The 23,155-nt window shown below is 47.8% G+C and overlaps 1 protein-coding gene across 1 annotated transcript; it reads left to right on the forward strand.

The window, feature by feature from the left end:
* Positions 1 to 447: 447 nt before the first annotated feature.
* MAN2B1 (mannosidase alpha class 2B member 1) lies at positions 448 to 22,611 on the forward strand. Its single transcript, XM_080991458.1, has 24 exons — positions 448 to 591; positions 3,688 to 3,790; positions 5,183 to 5,356; positions 6,167 to 6,360; positions 6,476 to 6,608; positions 7,460 to 7,602; positions 9,598 to 9,714; positions 10,779 to 10,861; positions 11,943 to 12,063; positions 12,266 to 12,344; positions 12,763 to 12,872; positions 13,235 to 13,342; positions 13,536 to 13,652; positions 14,037 to 14,249; positions 15,021 to 15,118; positions 15,345 to 15,462; positions 16,623 to 16,741; positions 16,825 to 16,926; positions 17,335 to 17,422; positions 17,715 to 17,795; positions 18,424 to 18,660; positions 19,635 to 19,784; positions 20,018 to 20,120; positions 22,125 to 22,611. The coding sequence occupies exons 1-24, from the start codon at positions 475 to 477 to the stop codon at positions 22,244 to 22,246; spliced, it is 3,030 nt and encodes a 1,009-aa protein (XP_080847584.1). The 5' UTR covers positions 448 to 474; the 3' UTR covers positions 22,247 to 22,611.
* Positions 22,612 to 23,155: the final 544 nt, after the last annotated feature.

Consider the following 23,155-nt stretch of genomic DNA (forward strand, 5'->3'; position numbering starts at 1 on the left):
ATATACTAATAACATGGGGCAGGGCTTACATTTGCATTGGCAGGTTCAATTTAAAAGATGTAGATATTGTTATGAGTTTGGGTGGAGGAGTAGACTGCAGACGGAGACGCTTCTAATTCTTGGAATAGCCAGGCTCACTTAAGGTCATTAAGGGACCAAAGGGGATGACTCTCTGCCAGAGGACAAATAGGTTCGCCTCTCTCCCTTGGCAATGATGAGACCTAGAGGAAAAGCATCTAGCTTTGCAGTTTTACGTTTCCTACTTCCTGCACACGACAAAGCAGGCGCTCAATTAATAGTCACCGCCCACTCTTCCCAGCCAGCCAATTGCAAGGGCTCCGTCAGCCTCGCGCAAAGTTAATTGAATGAGTTTCAAAGCAGGGCCGCCCACCAATCGCTTTCGTTTTCCCCCACCCACGGAAGGCGTGGCTTGCCCGGAACCCTGCTCTAGTTGTCATGTGAGTGGCTGGTCACATGACTGCCTCTCTGGCAACTGCTGCAGGAGCTTCAGCTATGGGGCTCCGCTCGGGTTTGGGGTTCTTGATGGGAGCAGCGCTGGTGGCGGCAGCTGCGGCGACATGCGGCTACCAGGTAAGGCGGTCTACGTCTGCACGGCTGTTATGGGGAAAGCTAGGGTGTCCCACTAAATTCTGGGTTCTGGCGCCGAAGAATGGAGAAGGTTGTGCGGAAGGTTGAGAGGCGCGGCGGTCTAGGAGGTGCCTATACGGAGAGAGTGGGATTCGTGAGGTCTAAATGAAAAGGGAGGTCGTACGGTGTGAGGAAACGGAGAGGATCCTCCGTTTAGGCTGCTCAAGAAAAAGATCGTGAAGAATCACTAAAGAATGTTATATGGTATTCTGCAGGAGTGCAGCAGTAGGGATTTATTTAAACCCAGGGTCCTTTTTGTAATCCATTGGGCAGGAAAACTAAGCAAAATTAGCAAGGTGACCTGCTATAAATACGGCTAGGCCATTACTTAACTGAAAAGAGGAAGCCTGGAGGATTCTGTAAAGAAAACCCTTCGAGAAAGGAAGCACACTGATGAGGGACTCAAGACTATGCGTATAGCTTTGTCATTCTTCTTAATTCGTCTGAAATAACTGTTAGCTACTGTATAACTGTTTAGATCCTACAGCTGCACTCCCTATAAGGATGAGCTGAAAGGAGCAAGACAGTGCCACTCTGTAAATTAGGCACGAGTGGATGGTAAGAGATAGTTGCTGAGGCCAGAATACTCTAAAGGAGGAACCTGAGAAAGGGGGTGGGTTGTAGTCACGAGAAAATTGTCAGATGCACAAAGGAAATGGGGGTGGGAGGTGTGGCCAAATTGGGAAGATTCAGCTACAGAAGAGACTGTTTTTGCACCTGGGACTGCCCACACAGTTCAGTTTTTAGTTTTGGTGCAGGGCTGAAGACTAAGAACACAAGATTTGCCCCACTTAGACCACACCAAGGTCTATCTGTTCCTGGTATTAACCACCTATATACTTTTGATGGTCATTCCTGAATATCCAGTATTCTGATGCATCTGAGCATAATTTTATTGAGCTAATTTAGGTGTAGCTGACATTGTGCTTTGCAGATGCTGTTGGGCTACAGTTCCCACCATCACTGACCATTGGTCATGCTGACTGGCACTGATGGAAGTTGGGTGTTCAACACCTTCTGGAGGACACCATGTTTGCTGCCCCTTGATTTATTTTAAAGCTATGTAGGCTAGTGGCCACAATCATATTCAGTGTTGGTTAATTCCGTTGACAGTGTGATTGAGAACCACCTTCAGCTTTCCACTGCTGTCCCCAAGGTTGTTTGGATGGAATCTGCTAATCCATTCTGCCTTTCCACAACTGCAAATCTCCCAGAGAGCTGATGATTCTTATTCTGTAAACACTGATGTTTTTGAGATGGGTTGAGAGCGTGGGCGGATTAGGGATTCAAGGCTGAGCGCTCTGGAAAGCTGATTCAGTGTTTGTTATTTCCCAATTAGCTATGTCCTTCATGTTTGATTTGCTACCTCACTTCCCTATCTACTTAATGTTGTTCCCTGGGCAACTCTCAGTCTGAATACTGAGCAAACTTAAGTCAAGGTAAAATCTCAGCTTAATGGTAAGGATTTGCTGAACTAACAAACTGAACTGGAATACAAAAAAGGGAGGTACGAGGAGGTACGGGGAAATAAGTGTATGGAAGATATGCTATGGAAAATTAATGTGTTTTTAACTGTTTTTATTTTGTATGTTTCTTTTTATTTTTCATTTCTTTGTTATATCTTAATAAGGGTTTTGTTATTCTTTTTTCTGTATCTTGTATTTTCTTGTATTTTTTATTTTTTGTTTTTGTATAATTCTTGTATTTTTTGAAATTTTAATAAATATCATTTTTAAAAAAACCCAAAAAAACCCAAGGTAAAATCTCCTTCCTGTCCCTCAGGTTCTGGGAAATGGCTTCACTGAAGGTCAAATACTTAGAATCATAGAATCAGAGAGTTGGAAGAGACCACAAGGGCCATCGAGTCCAACCCCCTGCCAAGCAGGAAACACCAGGAAACACTTATCTTTGCACTCCTGATTCTCCTCTGTTAGTAAATTCTGTGCCTATGCACATCTCCACACTGGCATCACAAATGGTCAGCTTCACATAGGCAAGGCACAATAAACTGAGATTAAATGCCAGGGTCAGATTGCTCACAGGGAGCAAGGTCTACTCTTGGAGTAATGAAATCCAGGCAACCTGTGAGACCTATAACACCTGAAAGCGGTAAACTGTTTCTGTTTGCCAGTGCAGCACAGCAGAAACATTCTAACTGTTAATCTGAATGTCCTCACTTTGTGGTTTCTACCCTTGCTTTGAGCAGTATCTTTTGACCCTCCAACCAGAGCTCCGCATTTTACATGGAAGAGAGTTGTGTTAGTTCAAAGATTAGTGCTAGTGCAATGGAGTTTCCCCAGATCTGCTCTGGAGAGTGGGAGAAACTGGGGCAGATTTATGGAGCATGCAAGGCGAAAAACATTCCACCACACAGGGAAAAATCTTAGCTCTGACAGAACATTATACTTAGCTCTACACTGGGTACAACCCTAAACATTTTAGGCATCAGGGTTGTCTCATCTCAAGCTTTCAATAGATAATATATATTTATTCTGCCTTTAATTTTCATGAATAACCTTTGATTTCTGCTGTGTTACTTTAAGTGCTTCTATTGTGTTTTTTGCGAAGTGTTTCTCTTTTTTATCAACTGTATATTTTATTGTTAGCTGCCTTCAAGCCTTGTGCTAAAATGTGAGTTAGATTTTTTTTAATAAATAAAATCAGTGCTAGAACATTGTAGACCTCATTATCTGCTGTTCTGAAATCTTCTGAATTGTGCTTCTCTACAAGCAGCAAGGAATTCTGGATCCCAGCTATTGTAAGCAAAGGGTTTATATTTCAGTAGAAAAATTACTGTACCACTGATACTGTATGCAAAATGTTTAGTTACCAATAGTATTAGCCAGTAGCGCTTCCCTATCTTGTAGCTAGCAGGAATTGTTTCTGCCTCCTTCACAGTTATATTGAGTTATACTACCTGTTTAGATGACTGTGGCTTTCCTGTGGCAGATTTTGAGATGTTTCCTTGTGTATATATTGTTTCTCCTGGCTCAGAAATGTGCTCTCTCTCTCTCTCTCTATCTCTCTCCCTCCTTTTAGTCCTGCCCGGTGACAAAGCCCGACATGCTCAATGTTCACCTTATCCCCCACACACATGATGATGTGGGCTGGCTGAAGACTGTGGATCAGTATTTCTTTGGAGGTGAGTTGAAACTGTGAAGTAAGCTTGTAAGCGGTCTCACAGCAAGGCCTGGCAAAAGGCTGTAAGTTTCTAGGATCTGTACTTTAGGTTAAGCAAGAGCCCTTCTCTGAGTTTAGTGTTGAGTCTATGAAACGTGGCTCTAGGCATAGTAGACCAGTGTGGACATGTTTGGATTACTTTCCCTCCTTGAAACGGGGGATCAGTCCACAGGGCTGGGCTGCCTCGCCTTTTGACTGACTGGACCGTGTTGGGGGAATGATGCCCTAGTGGAGCAAAACCTTGTACCTCATTTCCAACAGACAATTGCAACAATCCTTAGTGTTTATATATGCCGTAAAAGGCAGTTTAGATATATTTTCACAAGGTGTGAAAAATGCATTCAGAACTTGTTTAAAGCTCAGTAACCTTTGCAACAGTTCTCTAAGGTGCACACATATTATTCACTCCATGCTAGAAATGAGGGTTGAGGTAAAGAGATACAGTGGTACCTCAGTTTACTAACTTAATCCGTTCCAGAAGTCCATTCTTAAACTGAAACTGTTCTTAAACTGAGGCGCGCTTTCCCTAATGAAGCCTCCCTCCGCCGGTGCCCTTCCACTGTTCGGATTCCGTTCTTAGACCGAGGTAAAGTTTGCAAACCAGGACACTACTTCCGGTTTTGTGGAGTTCGTAAACCGAATAGTTCATGAACAGGGCTGTTCTTAAACCAAGGTACCACCGTAGTACTTTCTCTTAACCATAGTTCACAGCTGAGGTAAATTTTTAAATCGGGGGCTTCTTGGCCTACATGTCACGCACTTCATTTTGTGTTAGACCTGCTGGGTCTGAGCTGTAAATTGCTGTTCAAGTATGGAATTGTCCAGCTTCTCTTTTGAACAAGAAGTCCATATGTTGTTTCCCACTGCCTCTGAGAAGAACCCACTGGGAGATAAGCCTTAGTGCTTTCTATGTCAACATCCTGTTCTGAAAGCTGCAGGTTGGTGGGTGGATTTTGCATGTTTCCTTTCAAGGCCAGAACAGTGCCACAATTGCAGATATTAGTTGTGACAGCTGTTTGACTGAGGAATGACAGGATATTTGTATGGTGCCACATAATGTGAAGTTCTCTGCAGGGATGTACGGTACATAAATAAAATAAATAAACACAACCATTAAATGGGGAGTTACATAAATATAACAAAAAATAACATACCACAAACATAAAATTAAAGCAAACAAAACAGAGGCCCGGATTATCTCCTAATTTATTAAAATATGAGATTCTGCTCTTGGTTGTCTTCTTCAGGGGGAGACTTTCTTCCATCTAGCCAGTACCTGGAGAATTTTTGGTCCAGGCATGAGCTATCTGATTCCTCCTCACCTTCTCCCCATCCCTTGTCCGTTGCCTTGCAGTCCGCAACGACATCCAGCATGCTGGGGTGCAGTACATCTTGGACTCCGTCATCCCGCAGCTACTGGCTGACCCCAGCAAGCGTTTCATCTACGTGGAAGTGGTCTTCTTTGCCCGCTGGTGGGGACTGCAGACTGAAGCCATGCGCCAGGCAGTGCGGCAGCTTGTTGCGGAGGGTAAGTGTGACGGGCAGAGTGGGGCCCCTGTCTCCGTTTCCCACCTGGCTTCTCTGTGCGCATAAGGAAAACAGGGAGCTCTTTGCCTCTGGGGATGGGGGAGCTTTCCTGAGGGAGAGTGGCAAGCAGGGAGCCAACTAGTTACTGTTTTATTTGTTCCATTTGTGAAACATCTCAGAGAGGTTAACAAGAAAAAAAATACGTAAATGTATGGGTTGCCAAGGCAGCAGAGCAGCTCAAAAGTCTTGCTGCAACTGAGGAAATGAAGTGAGTGCCACTGCTTTCACTTGCATAACCCAGAGAGAGCGCTCTCTCTGCCCCACATCTGTGCAAAAGCATGCAGATATGGCTTCTCCTGCTCTGCTGTTCCTCTCACTCCCTCTCCCATCTGCTGTGGGGCGAAAGCAGGGCCCTGCTTTCTTCAGTAGGCTGAGGTTGGAGGGAGTAGGGTAGCAAAAGCCATGAGAGGGGAGCCTCCTTTGCTCATTGGGGGCAATAAAGAGGCAAGAGGATTTTCTGGGCTGTGACCGGGCAACCTGGCCTATTGGACTACAATTCCCATCATGCCTGACCATTAACTAAGCTGCCTGGAGTGATAGGAGTTGTAGTCTGGGACCCAGGTTCTAAGAACACTACCCAGAGGCTGTTTGTGGCAGAGGCTGCCAGTTGCTTTTTCACACCTGCTGGGGCTGGCTGTCACATCTCCGCTTACCTGCCTAAACACCTCTTGCTCTCCTTCAGAGCAACAATGGAAGGCAGCACAAGTCTTGTCCTGATGGCCTCTCTCTTTTTTTCTCCACTCCTTGGTAGGGCGCCTGGAATTTGTGAATGGCGGGTGGTGCATGAACGATGAAGCAGCCGTACACTACAACCCAGTCATTGATCAGATGAGCCTCGGCCTCCATTTCCTGAAAGAAACATTTGGAGAATGTGGCCGGCCCCGTGTGGCCTGGCACATTGATCCTTTTGGACACAGTCGGGAACAGGCCTCACTGTTTGCACAGGTCAGCCTCTGTTCCCAGGATATTCCTATTGCACACAACAGCTACAGGATTGTACTCTGTGTCTCCTCTTCCAGTCGCTGAGGGCTCACCCACTCTCTCTTCTCCTCCCCTCAAGATGGGCTATGATGGTTTCTTTGTGGGCCGCATTGACTACCAGGACAAGGCCCAGCGCGAGGCCTTGCGGGAGATGGAGCAGCTGTGGCGTGGAAGCGGAAGCCTGCCTCCCCCTGCTGCTGATCTCTTCACTGGTGAGCAAGGCTGACTTGTCAGATGTCTCTTATTCTGATTTGGGGGTCCCCAATGTGGTGCTCATGGGCACCATATCACCCTAAGACACCACTCTTGGTACCTGCCAAGCTCCCCTGCCCCTCCCAGGTTATTTTAAATAACTGGGGCAGGGTTGGTTTGGTGGGAGATTCTTTGGGTGAGTATAGCCTGGCTGTTTTGGGGGAGTGTAACCTGGTTTCATGTTTTGGCTTTGTATTTTTTGGGGGGGTGTACAGGTACTTTAAAAGCTGGGGTGAGGAGGTATTAGTATGAGTATCCTCTGTGAATTGGGTATTTTGTGGTGCTGACAGCAGTTTCATAGATTTCCAAAATATGCCATGAGCCCCAAAATATGCCATGAGCCCTGGCCAACCCACCAACAAAGCAGCTTAGTGCCTCCTGGGCAGCAAAGTTGTTTCCCCAAGCAATGCAAATGTAAGACTAATCAAATAACCATAGAGACAGGAGTCTTCTTAAGGCTCCTCTTATCCAGCCTCTCTCAGTAATATCGGTCTTGACTGTGTCTCAACAATTGATGCCATGTCTCTCTGTTTCTGTATTAACTGTCTCTTTTCACACTTAGATATTCCCAATTCTGATTCCTCAGTAAAGTGTATTTATCCCAGTACCTCTTGGTAATGCTCTCCTTGTTCTATTCAGTCCTCCCTCCCTCCCTCCCCCCCCCCCTCTCTCTCTGGGTGCTTCTTCCCCATGATGGATCTCGGCTTCCTCTTTTGTTGAATGTGGCCTTGTAGGATTCACCCTGCCTTTCTCATTTACCAAGAACATTCTGGTCAGAAAGCTCCCATTTCTCCCAACTCTCTCTTGGCAGGTGTCCTGCCAAACGGCTACAACCCTCCTATGTCTCTTTGCTGGGATCAGATCTGCTCGGACAACCCCATTGTCGACGACGACAGTGATGAGAACAACGTGGAGAGTATCGTGGCATATTTCTTGGGGACGGCGGCGGCTCAGGTTAGAGCAAAGGGGACCAAGGGTTTGCAGCTCTGTCCTTAGTCAGGGGAGGGGAAAGGGAATTAGTTTGCTAACAGCAAAGATCTAAGACAACAGGAGACAACCACAGGCCTGACTTGACCCATGGAGCCTTCCCAAGTAGCCTGCCAGCCCCTGACTTAATTTTATGGCAGTGCCACCATGAGGGTGGGGAGGAGGAAGGGTTGGGAAGTGCACAAAGTGAGGGTGGTGTAACTATTGGACATGGAAGCCACTGGATGAATACAAACTGATTCCTGTATTGAAATAATACAGGAAAAATATGGTTCATAGGCTTTACTTACCGAACTTCACTCTAAACAACTTTTAAAAATGAAGTTACATTCGGATATTTGCATATTTCTTATTCTGGTCCTTTGCATATTCCTTATTCTGGTCCTAGCCCTAAAGCTACAGGTTTGTTACAAATATATGTTACAAATATCTTGCATCCTGATCTAAGATCGAAGCTCCTTCTCTTCTCCTTTGCAGCCTCCATTAGCCTTGGGCTATTTGCTGGAGACAAGAGATTCACACATCCATTCTCTTCAGTAGTTAAGAACAAAGAGGGCACTCCACCCAAGATGGATGCCTACAGATTAGCATATGCCAAAGACCTGTAATACAACCCTTTTCTTATGACTGTGAGCTAAACATCTTGTGACTGAGCTACAAAGATACAGCCCCACTTAATGATTAACCTGTTAGGCAATTGTTCAGCTTCATGGAAATTCCCAGCCATGCTTCACAGTGCAATACAGGCATATTATACATTTCCATTTCCATGTAACTTCCATCTCCAGCGCAGTATTGGGTGGGTGGAGAAGTTTAATCCTCCCAGTCTATCCCAGTGTCATAAAGGGGATGCAGATATCCCATCCCTCAGCTGAGACACTGTGTGTGTGTGTGTGTGTGTGTGTGTATAAAGACAAAGACTGGTGTGGTTTTTTGTGTGGTTTTTTGAGATAGGCTCCCATTGCCAACTCTGGTCCCACCCACTTTTTTTAGCCCACTTTTCATAGGTACTTTCGGAGGATTGGCAACAGGGCCTTATGCCCCTCTAGGTCAAAAAAGCACTTCCCACCTGACATAAGGCAACCTGTGGGTCATTTCTGAAGATGGTGTCTCACTAGTGTACAGGATCAGACCATTGATCTATCTAGCTCGGCACTGTCTCCCCTGACAAGCGGTGGCTCTCCAGGATTTCAGAAAACCCTATCTGGATTTCTGTCCCTGCTGGGGATCGAACCTGGGACTTTTTAATGCAAAGCAGATGCTCTTCCACTGAGCCACAGCCTTTCCCCACACTGAGCAGCTGAGAGCTGGTGTAGAATAATGGCACAGAGACTGAAGTACAAACTGAGAAGTCTGCAGTCTAAATCTTGCCTCTTCTACTAGGTGGCCTTAGTTCAAGTCACTCTCTCTTAGCCTCAGCCTTTCCATCTGCAGTGGTGGAGGAATAATAATACTTTCTCTACATGGTTGTTTTAAGGATTGCAGCAATATAAATGCACACGGTTCTTCGAACTCTTTAAAAATATATATATTAAATTTCCACAAATTTCATATAAAATTCTAATACATAACTTTTTCTTTTCTTTTCTCCGCTTCCCATCCCATTTTTTTGTGATTTTTTTTTTTTAATTCTCTCCTGGTGCCTCACCCTGTCTTCATTCTTTTATATCAATAACCATAATACAATAATCTCTAATTATTTCTGTTGCTCATAGTTCAAATCCCGCTCATGGATTCATCCTATTACATTTCTTTAAATAGTTCGAAAAAGGCTTCCATCCGTCCATAAAACACAGTCCTTATTAAGTTCCCTTATTTTAGCTGCTGGCTTTGCTGATTGGGCATGGTCCGTTGCTTCGCTTATCCATGGTGCTTTGAGTTCTTGGAAGCGTTACACAAATGCTGCAGCAAGGCTGTTGTGGAGTCAGGAGACAGGCCAACTCTCAGCATTCCTTCCTTTAGGCAAAACACTATCGCACCAACCACATTGTCATGACAATGGGATCCGACTTCCAGTACGAGAATGCCCTCCTCTGGTACAAGAACATGGACAAGCTCATCAAGCACGTCAATGCAAAGGTATTCCCGGTTTATATTTGTGGAGTCATATTCTCTGCTAAGCTTCCAGACTGTTTTCAAAGACATACCCACCCCTTGACCTTGGTATAGGACAGCACATTCCGTAATCCAAAGGTAAAGGTAAAAGACACCTGGATGGTTAAGTCAAGTCAAAGGCAACTATGGGGTTGCGGGGCTCATCTCGCTTTCAGGCCGAGGGAGCTGGCATTTGTCCACAGACAGCTTTCCAGGTCATGTGGCCAGCATGACTAAACTGCTTCTGGCGCAACGGAACACCATGACGGAAACCAGAGTGCACAGAAATGCCATTTACCTTCTTGCCACAGCGGTACCTATTTATCTACTTGACTGGCATGCTTTCGAACTGCTAGGTAGGCAGGAGCTGGGACAGAGCAACAGCAGCTCACCCCGTTTTGCGGATTCGAACCGCCAATCTTCTGATCAGCAATTCCAAGAGGCTCAGTGGTTTAGACCACAGCGCCACCCGCATCCCTATAATCTGAGCAGGAGGCCAGCAGGGCATAGGTTTCTTAAGCCAGGCGGTTGCATCTGGCAATAGCCCTCGTGCCTCTGGTGACAAAGGTGGGTCAAGCTTTGGACCTGGTCCTTTTGCCAGGGAACCTGTGGCCTTCCTGGTGTAGTTGGCTTTCAGCTCCCATCAGCTCCAGCCAGCATATGGCTGGCGGGAGCTAGAAATCCCCATTCCTACCTTAGAGGAAAAGCAGCCTCTACACACACAGTGAACAGGTTAAACATAAATTACTGCAGTAGTCAAATGTCACATTGACACAACCTCAGCCTTGTCTAGGCTGAACTTTCAGTGAAAAACAGAGAGGGAAAGCCTCTCTCCTCCTTCCCCCAGTCAGCTCTGGAACTGAGAATGAGCCTCTTTCCTCATTCACATGCCATATTCTGGAAACGCTCGCTAGAGAGATATGACTTGGACCACGCTGAAAGAAAGCTAGAGCTGGCATCGTGCCCTGTCTTTGCTGCATAGCCAATACATGCCCTTCCTTTCCTCAGTGAGTGCTTGCCTGTTAATTTCCCTCGCTTCTCTCTTGCAGCAATTGAACGGGAGCCGCGTCAATATCCTCTACTCCACCCCAAGCTGCTACCTGTGGGAGCTCAATAAGGCCAACATATCATGGTGAGAGGGCTGGGTCTGGCTTGCTGGGCCGCCCGTGTTTGCAGCAGGAGCATTTCCTTAGGGGCTGGCCGCCGCCTCCTCTTCCCCAAGCAGGTGCTTAATTCTACCCCTGCGAGAATGCTGCTGAATGCTAGCAAGAGAGGGTGGGTTTCAACTGCATGAGGGCTGTCTGTTTGATAGGACGCAGCATGTAGCTGCCAGAGGCACACCCTCCCCCCTCAAAAAAGAGTGTTCTTTTCTATAGATTCTTTCTAGGCCCAAACCCCTTTAGTGCCTGTTTCCCACTGTTGAACTGGGAGGGTTCATCTGGCCGCCACACCTGCATCCCTGCCATCTGCTTCCATCTTTTTTGCGTGTTCTGTTGGGTTAAGGCCTTCTTGTTCCCCAAGCAGCTTGGTGACTTGAAGGAGTCTCCCCACGCTCACCAGGCTGAAGATCTAAAGAGAGCACAAATGCTCGCAGAGAGCACAGCCTTCAACCAAAGGGGAGAGCGTCACTGTAGTCCGAAGCAGATTGCTCAGAAGGCACAAGCATTTCCGCTTCCCTGATGGAGCCAGCTGCTCCCTTCTCCCTCAGTGTGCTGTTCTGGGGATTCTCCTAACCCCCACCCTCCTCTGAGCCAATTTTCAGGGCTGAGGAGGGTGGGGGAGAAGCCCCATTGAGCTAGTGGAAGTTCTTGCAGGGCTGGAGCTCATTACTTGAATCCCGCCCATTGATTTTATGTGCAATCTGAATTGCTTAATGAGCTCATTCCATGCCAGTAACCTTCATCGTGTACTTTGGGTACATAGTAAAGTGGGATTATTGTTAATATTAGTCATCAAAAGCATTTAGTGTTTTACTTGTCTAGCCTTGTAAAGGTTAGCCACTTCCATATCATAAGATGGAATACAGGGGCTGATAGACACGCAGTCAGTCAGTGAATCCCTGGCAGAAGATGGATTTGGCCTTGGGACGCCTCTCTCCATGTCTTCACATCCTGTGCTGACCACCTGCCGCAGGCTCCATTTGAGGTGCAGGGGAGGGTGATAGGCCATACACAGGTCTAGATCTTGGCTGAAATGAAATCTGCATTGGGCAGGACTGTGAAATATGACGACTTCTTCCCGTATGCTGACGGTCCTCACCAGTTCTGGACAGGCTACTTCACCAGCCGCCCGGCTTTGAAACGCTACGAGCGGCTCAGCAATAACTTCCTGCAGGTCAGTGCTCAGTTGCGGGGGGGAAGGGGGGTTAGAATACAAAAAATGGAGTATTTTCCTCCCACAAGATATGGAGGGGAGAGGCAAAGAACCAGAACTCCTGGGTCCTGGTCCCGCTGCCATCACGGACCCCTTAGGCTCAGGACATACCTGACAGGCGAGCATTTCTTGTGCCTCTGATGCCGTTTCTTTACTTTTGCAGGCCTGCAAGCAGCTCGAAGTGTTGGCTGGCGCACAAGCAAATGTGGGGCCTTACGGCAATGCCAGCAGTTCTGTGCTGCGTAGGTGAAATCATGAGGGTTTCGGCAGGGGCGGGTTCATCCTGACATTACAGTAAGAGCCAGGAAACAGCAGTAGCTGCCATGGTGGCTATCGGAGGGTCTCAGCCAGGATCTGGTCTAAATCCTGAATTAACTTGGAGAACGTGATGATTATTCGTAATTACCTGGCCTTCAGCCTAAGATCCCAGGGCGGTTCACAACATTAAAGCATAGTATTACAAGTTTAAAACAATGTACAATGACAAAAATAAGGGGAGTCGTAAAAATATACACTTGCAGGTGTCAAAAGCCAAGGCAGAGGGCAGTGGTGTCTGTATTGGAGAGCCAGTGAGTTGGGGTGGCCACTGTCTGCATGTGTGAGCCAGCCTATTGGGGTCCCATCCCAGTGTCACGTGACACGCTCCTCTTTTTCTTGCAGGTCAGGCCATGGGAGTTGCCCAGCACCACGATGCAGTGACTGGCACAGCAAAGCAGCATGTGACCAATGACTACGCCAAACAGTTGTCTACCGGCTGGGATGCCTGTGAGGTGTGTGCTCTGAACCAAGAAAGTGGCCGCCCGATGTATCTCACATGCAGATGTATGTGAGCGTTACTGATTGAAAAGATGGAGGGCAGCCCTGGCTCCTCAGTCCTCTGCTCTCCTCCAAGATGTTTGCTGATGCCTTTCCTAGACCTGTATTTATTTATTTATCTGGATCTTGCTTGTGCGATGTTCTCTTTGCTGCCCTGGACTTCTTTTGGGTGGAAGGGTGTGTACAAATATATAAATGCGTGAAGTTGCTCTGTTTTCAGGACTTTGACCTTCCCTGGAGATCTCCTTGTTATGTTTCCGCACCTTTGCACAGGTGGCGAGAGTGGTTAACCTATAGCTACCGTTTTCTCTGGCAGGTTGTGGTCAGCAATGCCCTCACCAGTCTCGTTGGAAGCAAAGAGAACTTCATCTATTGCACCTATCTTAACATCAGTGTCTGCCTGCTGACTGAAGTTGCCTCTACTGTAAGGGACCATCATTTTTGTCTAGTCCCTTATCCCACTGAACACTTGAAATCTGTAACTTCCCTCTTTACCTCCAAGCATCAAGGGTTGTGCCTTGGAATTCGGGGGGGACCTTCCAACACCATCTCAGTTGGCTGGGCTCCTCTTGCAGTCATTCATTCCTTCCCTAACATGTTGCTCTCTGCCCTTGCAGTTCATGGTGATCGTCTATAACCCTCTGGCCCGCCCTGTGGGATGGAACGTCCGGCTGCCGGTGAATGGAAGCCATTACTCCGTTTTAGATCCTAGTGGCCAGGCTGTTCTGAATGAGGTAGGAAGCAAACAGCCCCTGTTTCCCCTGTAGCTGGGGATGCTTGAGGGGTAGATAGAATTGAAATTGGCACTGTTTTCCTCACTGGGGCTGCCCGGTAATGAAACATTTGGTGGGGTGGCCAACATAAGCCAAAGCTCTTGCCAACTTCCCAATCCTCCCCCTGCTGCAAAAATGCAGCTAACAGAGGGCTAATTGTATCAAAACTAAACATCAGTGCTTGTCCACTATCTTAGTGCTTCTCTACTCAATGGCCATGAAACTGATGTCCCATGTTGTATGGAATATCACAACACCAAACTCCCCTGGGTTTTTCAAGAGAAGAGTATCCCTTCCAGGTGCTCTGCTGTGTGGAATGAAGAACTGTGCAAACTTTCTTTCCAGGTCATTCCCGTATCAAATTTCACCCGTGCTGTTCGGCGTGATCGGGGCGATGCTGTCAATGAGTTGGTGTTCCAGGCATCTGCCCCACCGCTGGGCTACACCACTTACTCAGTCTCTAGACTGCCCGGCAAGGAGCCAGCGCGATCCAGACTGCTGAAGAGGTTGCCCCACCAACCTGGAGCAGACCAGCTTTCTTGGTCAATCCAGAATGAGGTATTCGCCAATCTCACCCTGACATTTGGCTGACTCTGCTTTGGTCTTCCTGGCCTGGTCTTGCACGCTCTTTTCCTATGAGGCACAAGCCTTTCTTAGAAAACTTTCAAAGGGCAATTTGTTTTTCTCAAGGAACAAAATACTATAACTTTGAGCAACAGAGAAAGCAGAGATTCCCACACCTGATTCCTACCAACAGTAAGTGGTATTCAGCTAAGAGTTGGCTCATTGTAATTCATGGATGTGACTAACTGAGGTTAATTAACTTCAGTGGGTCGGTCTATCCTGAGCAAAACTTGGTTGAATACTACCAAATATCTGGATTTTCAGTTCTCCATTCCCAGACGTCCATTTTGGTGTAAACTTTAGACTATTCTTTACAAAAGTGTTACCAGACCCCTGAAATCGGAGCCAAACTATGAGTTCAATCTGTAGAAAGAAGTATAACCCAAATCTATGAACTAAGACCAGTTCAGGAACAAAACAAGCTTTCTTGAGAAGTCATCTTCCTTGGAGACATTCAAGAAAAGCACTGAAAAGAAATCCATCAGAGGCTCCTCCCTTGTTTACGACTTGGGTAGAATGAGATGATCACATGATACACTTTTTCCTACTTTAAAACTTTTGTAGGGATCTGTTTCTTGAAAGCAGACTTCCCTGGAACGACGTCACATCTTTTCATGCACATCCAGAGTAAGAATCTTTTCCAGACTGCATCTCCTACAGCAATTTTTTTCCTTTTCTCGTTCGCTCCTCCTCCTCCTTTCCCAGCATCTACGAGTTCTGGTTGACCCCAAAACAGGACTCCTGAAGGAGATTCAGAACCTGGATAAGAACATCTCGTTGCCAGTGTCTCAGAACTTTTTCTGGTGAGTTGTCTTCTGCTTTGAAAGGGAGAAGCTTTGGGAAGCCGTGTGGAGGGGAGCTCTCTACCTGGACTTCCTGGCTGCGAGCTGGACTCTCGCCTCAGTGGAAGGTGGATATTGAAGATGGGCTGGCTGTCTTTATACTTTCCTGCTTGAATTATTGGCAGTAGTTGGTGGGGAACTTGTTATAGCTGCATAACCGGTTCTGTCCACTGGCTGACATTTTCAGGTACAATGCCAGCGCTGGGAATGAAGAGAATTCCCAGGCCTCTGGAGCCTATATCTTCCGCCCAGACACCTCTCAGACCTTCCCCATTGCCAAGGGAGCCCAGGTGCACCATGTGAAGGTAGGAAAAACCAGCAGAAGACGGTACAAATACTGGCTGAGGGACGATCATAAGCCTAGAAGGGCTGCTAGCCTGTCCAGGGAACTGACCCCGTCACCAAGGGCCTGAAGAGCTTTGGATCCATTGTTAGAAGGATGGTGGCCACATCCAAGCTGGCTCTCTTAAGTGGTCTGTACCCTAAATCCACGTTCATTAACAGTGAATCCCACAACCAGAGCATGCTGAATGTCTTGTATGGCTTTGCTGGGCATTTTTGCATAGTTTGGGCTGTAGGAACAGTGTTGCCTTGCCACTGAATGCTCAGTGTTTCACTGTGGCCTAAAGAGACAGAAGAGAATTGAAGTTGCAGCGTGGAGCCCAGGAGATGAGAAAGTTATGGCGATATAGGAGAGAATGAGGAAGAGATTGGAAGCTGTCACAGCTCCCAGCCCCGTTTTCATGGATGTTTTGTCATGTATATTGCTTTTGAGTCTTCATGTTTTACCATCCACAACCAGAATCTTTTTGTGTAATTATTCTGCACAAATACTGGTTCCATTTTAATTTCTGCGGTGGCCGAACTGCAGTTGCCAGGGCTTGGTAGTGAAAACAGGCTTTGTTCCTCCTTGGATTTCTGCTGGTGGCTCTTGAGTGATTGGGGAAGGTGGATTCTGCTGCCAGACCCCAAGAATAGAAGCATCTAATATGTACAGCAGGAGTGGCTAACCATTTCCAGGCCAAGGGCCACATTGACCCTTGGACAGCCCACCAGGGGCCAAAGTGGGGAAGGCAAGATCTGCTGTTCTCAAGGCTGATTCCCAGAAGACTTTTCCCATCAGCTAGTCTACATTATTTAAAATAAGTTTATCATTGCCAGGGTTTTGTGCAGGGAAGGGGGAAGCTGCATGTTAGCCTCCTGGCTTATAGTTCATGCCTATGCAATTTCAAGCCTAAAGTTTCTCATGCATGTGTGGCAATAGAGTGCCCTGGACTACTTTGGCTACCACTTTTGTATGCCCAAAAGCCAACTTCTGCAATTCCCTTCCTCCTTCACGCCCCCCCCCCTTGTGCACACACAGTCTCCCCAACCCCATCCGTGCCACTTTTTATCGATAGAAGGGGCTGCATATCGATGACAGGAAAATTATAAATAAAAGCTGCATGTGTCTCTTATCTGGCAGACCCAAGTGGTGGAGGAGCTGTACCAGAACCTCTCTGCCTGGTGCTCCCAGGTGGTGCGACTCTACGCTGGGCAGCCGTACGTTGAGCTGGAATGGACGGTGGGGCCCATCCCTATCCAGTGAGTGTTAGGAAGCTGGGGGCAGGGGTGGGGCCTTCCCCTTCTCTTCAGAGTACATCTCTGACCTCCGGGTTGTCCCACAGTGACGGTCTTGGCAAGGAGATCATCAGCCGCTTCGAGACAGACCTGCAGACCGCTGGCCGCTTCTACACAGACTCCAACGGGCGTGAGATCCTAGAGAGAAGGTACTGGCAGGAGCAGCAGGCAAAGTGAAGCATGTGTGTCTTGGGACTGTCCCTCCATAGCCTGGGCAGGAGCAGAGGATGCTAAGAGCGCAGGATGCAAGCTGCTCTTTCTCCATCTTGACTCTTCCTCTCCCCCATCTCCCAATAGATGTGTAATGGGGAGGATAATACATGCTTATTGTAAGAAATTCTAAGACAATAGACATGCACTTAGGAAGAAGTGTCTTAATGTAGTTGCTGCTGCCAGCACCTTGGGGTCCATTTTGCTCTGCCTCTACCCTTCCATGTTTTGTTTTTCCCTCCTCATTCACAATATCTGCCTGGGTGTGTCTGGGTTCCTAACTGGCTGAGGAAAGGCAGGAGGTTGATATTCCCCTTTCTCTTCTCTCTCTGCTCACCCTGGTGCAGGCGCAACTACAGGGCCACGTGGAACCTGAGCCAGACAGAGCCTGTGGCCGGCAACTACTACCCTGTCAACAGCCGTATCTACATCAAGGTAATAGCACCCCTTGCGCACTGTGACGGGCCCACCTGCAGATCTATCAACCCGCACAGCGTAATTGTGGGAAATATAGGGACAGGTGCTCCTCTGTTTCCAGTGAAGGTTTGGGGCAAAGGTTGAGGGAGGGGGCTGTGGGTTGTGTTCAAGTGTGGTGGGAAGGGGGGCTGAGAGAAAGGGCACACCTGCCCTTCCCTCCTGTAGCACCTAGCGAGCAGTGTGGCAGGAGGCTTTCTTAGTGTACACACGCATGCAGCTCTGTCCTTGCTTTCTCTTTGAATCGCTCCAGGACCAGAAGGTGCAGCTGACGGTGCTGACGGACCGCTCGCAGGGAGGCAGCAGCGTCTTTGACGGCTCTCTTGAGCTCATGGTGAGCGCAGCAGGACTTCCAAGTAGCAAGAAGGGCAAACTGCCTCAGTGTCAGGCTCGGGAAGAGAAGGAACCACGGTCAAGTAGAGAGGCCCTCATAGGCCGGGTGACTGGGGGCATCCAGAGAAAGCAGAGAGCTACCCAGTCGGGAGTCACTGAGGATGTGCAACTTTCACATTTCCTTCTGGGCAAGCTTTTGAAGTCTCCATGCCAGTGGTGGGCGGGGCCAGAGGCCAAAGTGGGTGGAGTAACAAATGCTACCTTTGTGCAGTTGGCTTGTTATACCTCTGCATCCTGTATCCAGACAGGAAGGCGGCCTTATCAGACACTCGGGCTGCAAAGCAGGGGCAGGGAGGAATAGGGCCTGAGGTGGAGAGACCTGAGGGTGGGGGAGCCCTACATTCAGCCGCTGACCCTGATGTTGCCCCCCCTGCCTTAAATAATAGCAAGGCCAAAGCTTATACTGGTGACTCCAGTGAAGGAATTGCTGGTTCTTCAGCATCCTAGAGTGGCAAGCCCACTTTGTAGCACCAGGCCCTGTCAGCTGCAAGGCAAGCAAACCAGCCCGACCTGCAGTACTTCTCCCAACTTGCATCGCCTCTCCCCCTTTCCTCCTTCGTGGTCTTCAGGTACATCGACGGCTGCTGCATGACGATAGCCGGGGCGTAGGGGAGCCACTGCTGGAACCTGGCGACTTCCACCATGGGCTGGTGGTGCGGGGTCGCCACCTCATCCTCTTGGACACAGCAGAGTCGTCAGCTGAGCAGCACCGCCTGTGGGCCCAGCAGGAGTTCATGGCACCACAGCTGGTGTTGGCCCCTGGCGAGGGGCCTCCATACCAGCCTGGCCAGGACAACGTGAAGGAGGTGAGGGAACAGTTGGGAAAGCAATGTAGTCAGTTGGCTGTGGCTGCCAGTTGCACGCACTCAAGGCCTTGCATATGCAGCTCTGTGGGCGAGCTCATGCTTGGCATGCAAAATGGTCCCACCTCTGGCTAAAGAGGGCAGAGCTGGGAGTGGTCTCTGCCCCAACCTTTGGAAAGGTGCTCTCATTCAAAGTCAATGTGTTGATGCTCACCTTTAAAGCCCTAAATGGCCTCGGTCCAGTATACCTGAAGGAGCGTCTCCACCCCCATCGTTCTGCCCGGACACTGAGGTCTAGCGCCAAGGGCCTTCTGGCGGTTCCCTCACTGCGAGAAGCCAAGTTACAGGGAACCAGGCAGAGGGCCTTCTCCGTAGTGGCGCCCACCCTGTGGAACGCCCTCCCACCAAATGTCAAAGAGAAGAACAACTACCAGACTTTTAGAAGACTTCTGAAGGCAGCCCTCTTTAGGGAAACTTTTAATGTTTAACAGACTACTATATTTTAATACTTTGTTGGAAGCCGCCCAGAATGGCTGGGGAAACCCAGCCAGCTGGGCGGGGTATAAATAATTTATTATTATTATGGTACTAGGCTAGATAACCCATGACTCTCCAAACAAGGCAGATTCTCATATTGCTCTACAAGTCTGGGCCCAGAATATCTTGGGCAACACATTTCTTTGTATAAATCACATCCCACCCACTAGTCCACAAAACTTTCTTAGGAAATGATGTGATCCAAAAAGAACAATTCATTGACAGGTGGGGACACAGATGTTGTATTCTTAGAATGTGTTTCTTATTCTTGAGCCCCTTTTACTGACTTTCACAACGTATTTGTCTCACTTTTTTCTTACTTTATTGCTTTGAAATGGCTGATCAGTAAAGTAAAAGCTAGTGAATCTCAGCTCTGTTCTAATTGGGTAGTGTCATATTACGATGCTTGTCTGATTGACTCTCTCCTTCCCCAATCCCAGTTCTCTGCACTGCACCAGGCTCTCCCTTCAAATGTCCACTTGCTTACGCTGGCCCAATGGGAGCCTGACTCCGTTCTCATCCGTCTGGAGCACCAGTTTGAAAGGGGGGAGAGCGTCAATGGCTCCATGCCTGCTGTTGTTAACTTGCTGGTAGGTCTCTTTTGTAATATTCTTCACATCCCTTTACAAGAAAGCCTATAAGGCATGCCAGCAGATGAGGGAAGGAAGCTAGCTCACAATGAGTGACTTACTGGAGGCACTCTAGTGAATTTATTGGCTGTTTAAGGAGTTTAGCACTGAGCTATAACTTCAACTAACAGCATGATATGGAATCTCTTTGAGTTGTCACCATATCCTGTATGGCTTTTATCTCCACACCCTAGAACTTGTTCTCATCTTTCAACATCATCAGTGTGCAAGAGATGAACTTGGCTGCTAACCAGAAGCTGGAAGACGTGAACAGGCTGATCTGGCAGCCAGCTGAAGGTAAATCTTCAACTCTGAATGTGGCTACTGTGACAGACTTGATGGGCCATATCTGTTGCTATAAGAGGAAGATGGCCAGCGGTGACCAAAAACCCCACAAATCACTGGGCAATACCCTCTGCTAGATCCATTGAAACCAAGTTACTTAAGTCAAATCCATAGACTTCATGGTGGCTCACTACTCTAAACTACAGTAGCACAGAACCCATCTTCTTCTGAGGTAATCCTTCACACCAACTATAATAATTGGCTATGTCTGTGCTTACAGCACTAAACTGCTTTGATCCTTGTGTCCTAAGCAGCAGAGGTGTTCATAATGACAACGGTTCATACGTGTAAGAATGCTATTGTGAAAAAAACAGCCTTTGGTCAAGCCAGTCTATTCCACCTCTGGAACAGGGTGAATTTGGTACCATCCTGCTCATGTGACTATCAATTATATAGATAAAGGACCCCTGGACGGTTAAGTCCAAAGGCGACTATAGGGTCATGTGGCCAGCATGACTAAACCACTTCTGGTGCAACAGAACACCATGATGGAACCCAGAGCGCACAGAGTGGGTGGTGCTGTGGTCTAAACCACGGCACCTCTTGGGCTTGCTGATCGGAAGGTCGGCAGTTTGAATCCGCGCAACGGAGTGAGCTCCTGTTCCTCTGTCACAACTTCTGCCAACCTAGCAGTTCAAAAGCACACCAGTGCAAGTAGATAAATAGGTACCACTGTGGTTAGAAGGTAAATGGCATTTCCATGCGCTCTGGCTTCTGTCACAGTGTTCCGTTGCATCAGAAGCGGTTTAGTCATGCTGGCCACATGACCCGGAAAGCTGTCTGTGGACAAACGCTGGCTCCCTCGGCCTGAAGTGAGATGAGCCCTGCAACACTATAGTCGCCTTTGACTGGACTTAACCGTCCAGGGGTCCTTTACCTAATTATATAACTGTCCCCCAAAGCTGCATAAGATTCCAGAATTCCCTGAGTGTCTCATAAAGATAACCATGCATCACTGAAACCATTTAGACCAAACTTGCTGTGCAGTGGTTGCTTCTAATGTTGTCAGATTCTGATTCTGGGTGTGTGAATAAGAGGCAAAGAGCCTTTCAGAACAGTCTCCCCAAGGCAGAGGGGCTCAGTCCTGTTTCTTTCCCCCTTCCACTGACACTTGAAATCCCATAGGAAGCTGCCTAATATTAAGTCTGACCAGAGGCTCATCTGCCTCATTACTGTCTACATCGGGGGTCGGCAACCTAAGGCCCATGGGCCACAAGTGGCCCATGGCGGTCGTTTAACCAGCCCATGAGCTGCCCCTGAACCGAGCCGCCCGCTCGGCGAATCCCCGCGTGCTGCACTAAACCAGTGCAGCATGGGGACTTGCTTTCGCAGCACCAGAAATCGCGGGGGGGGGGGGGGGGCGTGCCCATGGAAGGATCTCCGCTGGAGTGAACCGGGCCCAGGCAAGGTAAACCTTGCCAACCCCTGGTCTACACTGCCTAGCAGCAGCCCTCCAAAGCTCCAAGCAGCAACCTTTACTAGTTTTACCTGGAGGTGTTGAACCTGGGGCAAAGCAGATGTTCTCCCAGTAACCTATGGCCTTTCCTATTAGATTCCTATTAGTTATTCCTGCTGTAGCCTACATGAAGATATGAAGCTACTAGGTGAGGCAGAAGGTGTATGCCCTTTTTTCCACCAGCACTGTTGCAGGGATCTGTCCTTCCCTGTTATAAGATTGACTACCCTTGCCAGTTAGCTGGTAATCATCTGCATGTAACTCACAGGCTTTCCACTAAATGCTAGCTATTGACTCCCAGATGCAAGGGACTTGAAGCCACAGGATCATGTATGTAAGCTAAGACCAATTGCATTAATTAGTCGACCAAAGGTACTTGTGCCATTGCTTATCTACTTCATTAGATGCACAATTAGTCCTATTGTTTCTTTCCAAAAGCGTCTTATCGACAAGGGACTGGGGTTCCAATATTGTCTTTCCTAAACTCCTTCTATCCACAGGAGCAGCAAAACAGCAGTCCAGAAGCAGGCTGGACCCAACACACATTGCACTGCAACCCATGGAGATCCGGACATTCCTGGCTCATATTCAGCACAAAACAAGGCCTGGCAGAGAGATCTGAGCAGAGGGATTAATGTTCCACCTCTTACTCCGTCCAAATGGAGTTGCGTCAAGCAAGGGCAGGACACTGGAGCTCTTGACAGGGCCTTTTCAATGGAGATGAAATGATTTCTCTCCAAGCCAAGACATTCTCGTGGAGAGAGGATTCTTTTAGGCTGCTAAAAGGCAGTAGAATCAGCTTCTGTGAACTTCTGCAATGATTTTGGTGAATAAGGGATCACTGTAAAATGCCTTTAGACTCCCTTTTCCTCCACACCTGCACACCAAAGAAACTTGGATCATTTTCAGGGGAGGGTGTGGAGTTGGTGGAGTACTTGGGCTACCGTAAGTGCAATCATTACCTTTTCAATAAACCACTTAAAAACACGCTGAAACATTCTGCTTTTAGACCCCAGTCTAGCATCTAAGTACAGTGGTCCCTTGGGTTACATACGCTTCAGGTTACAGACTCCACTAACCCAGAAATAGTGCTTCAGGTTAAGAACTTTGCTTCAGGATAAGAACAGAAATCATGCTCTGGCGGTGCGGCAGCAGCAGGAGGCCCCATTAGCTAAAGTGGTGCTTCAGGTGAAGAACGGACCTCCAGAACGAATTCAGTTCTTAACCCGAGGTACCACTGTACACAATAAGAGGGCGAAACAGGCAGTTTTGTTTCTTTTAACATACCATCTTTCTAGGGCTTCAGACAGAGAGGTCTTTCCCAGCCCAGTCTGGCAGAGCCAGGATTTAAATCTTGGGAGTTGCTGCTGCATGCAAAGGATTTGGCTTTACCCTGACTCATTATTGCACATGCCATTGGGCTGGAGCCTGCGGTGATAAACAGTGTAACTGTGAGGAAGCAACAGAGTTTCTTAATACTGCTACTGTCTATTCACTAGATTCTCAGACATGACCTTCCACTATTTAGAAT

Source organism: Podarcis pityusensis (assembly GCF_964106645.2).
Source record: "Podarcis pityusensis genome assembly, chromosome: 2".
Lineage (NCBI taxonomy): Eukaryota > Metazoa > Chordata > Lepidosauria > Squamata > Lacertidae > Podarcis > Podarcis pityusensis.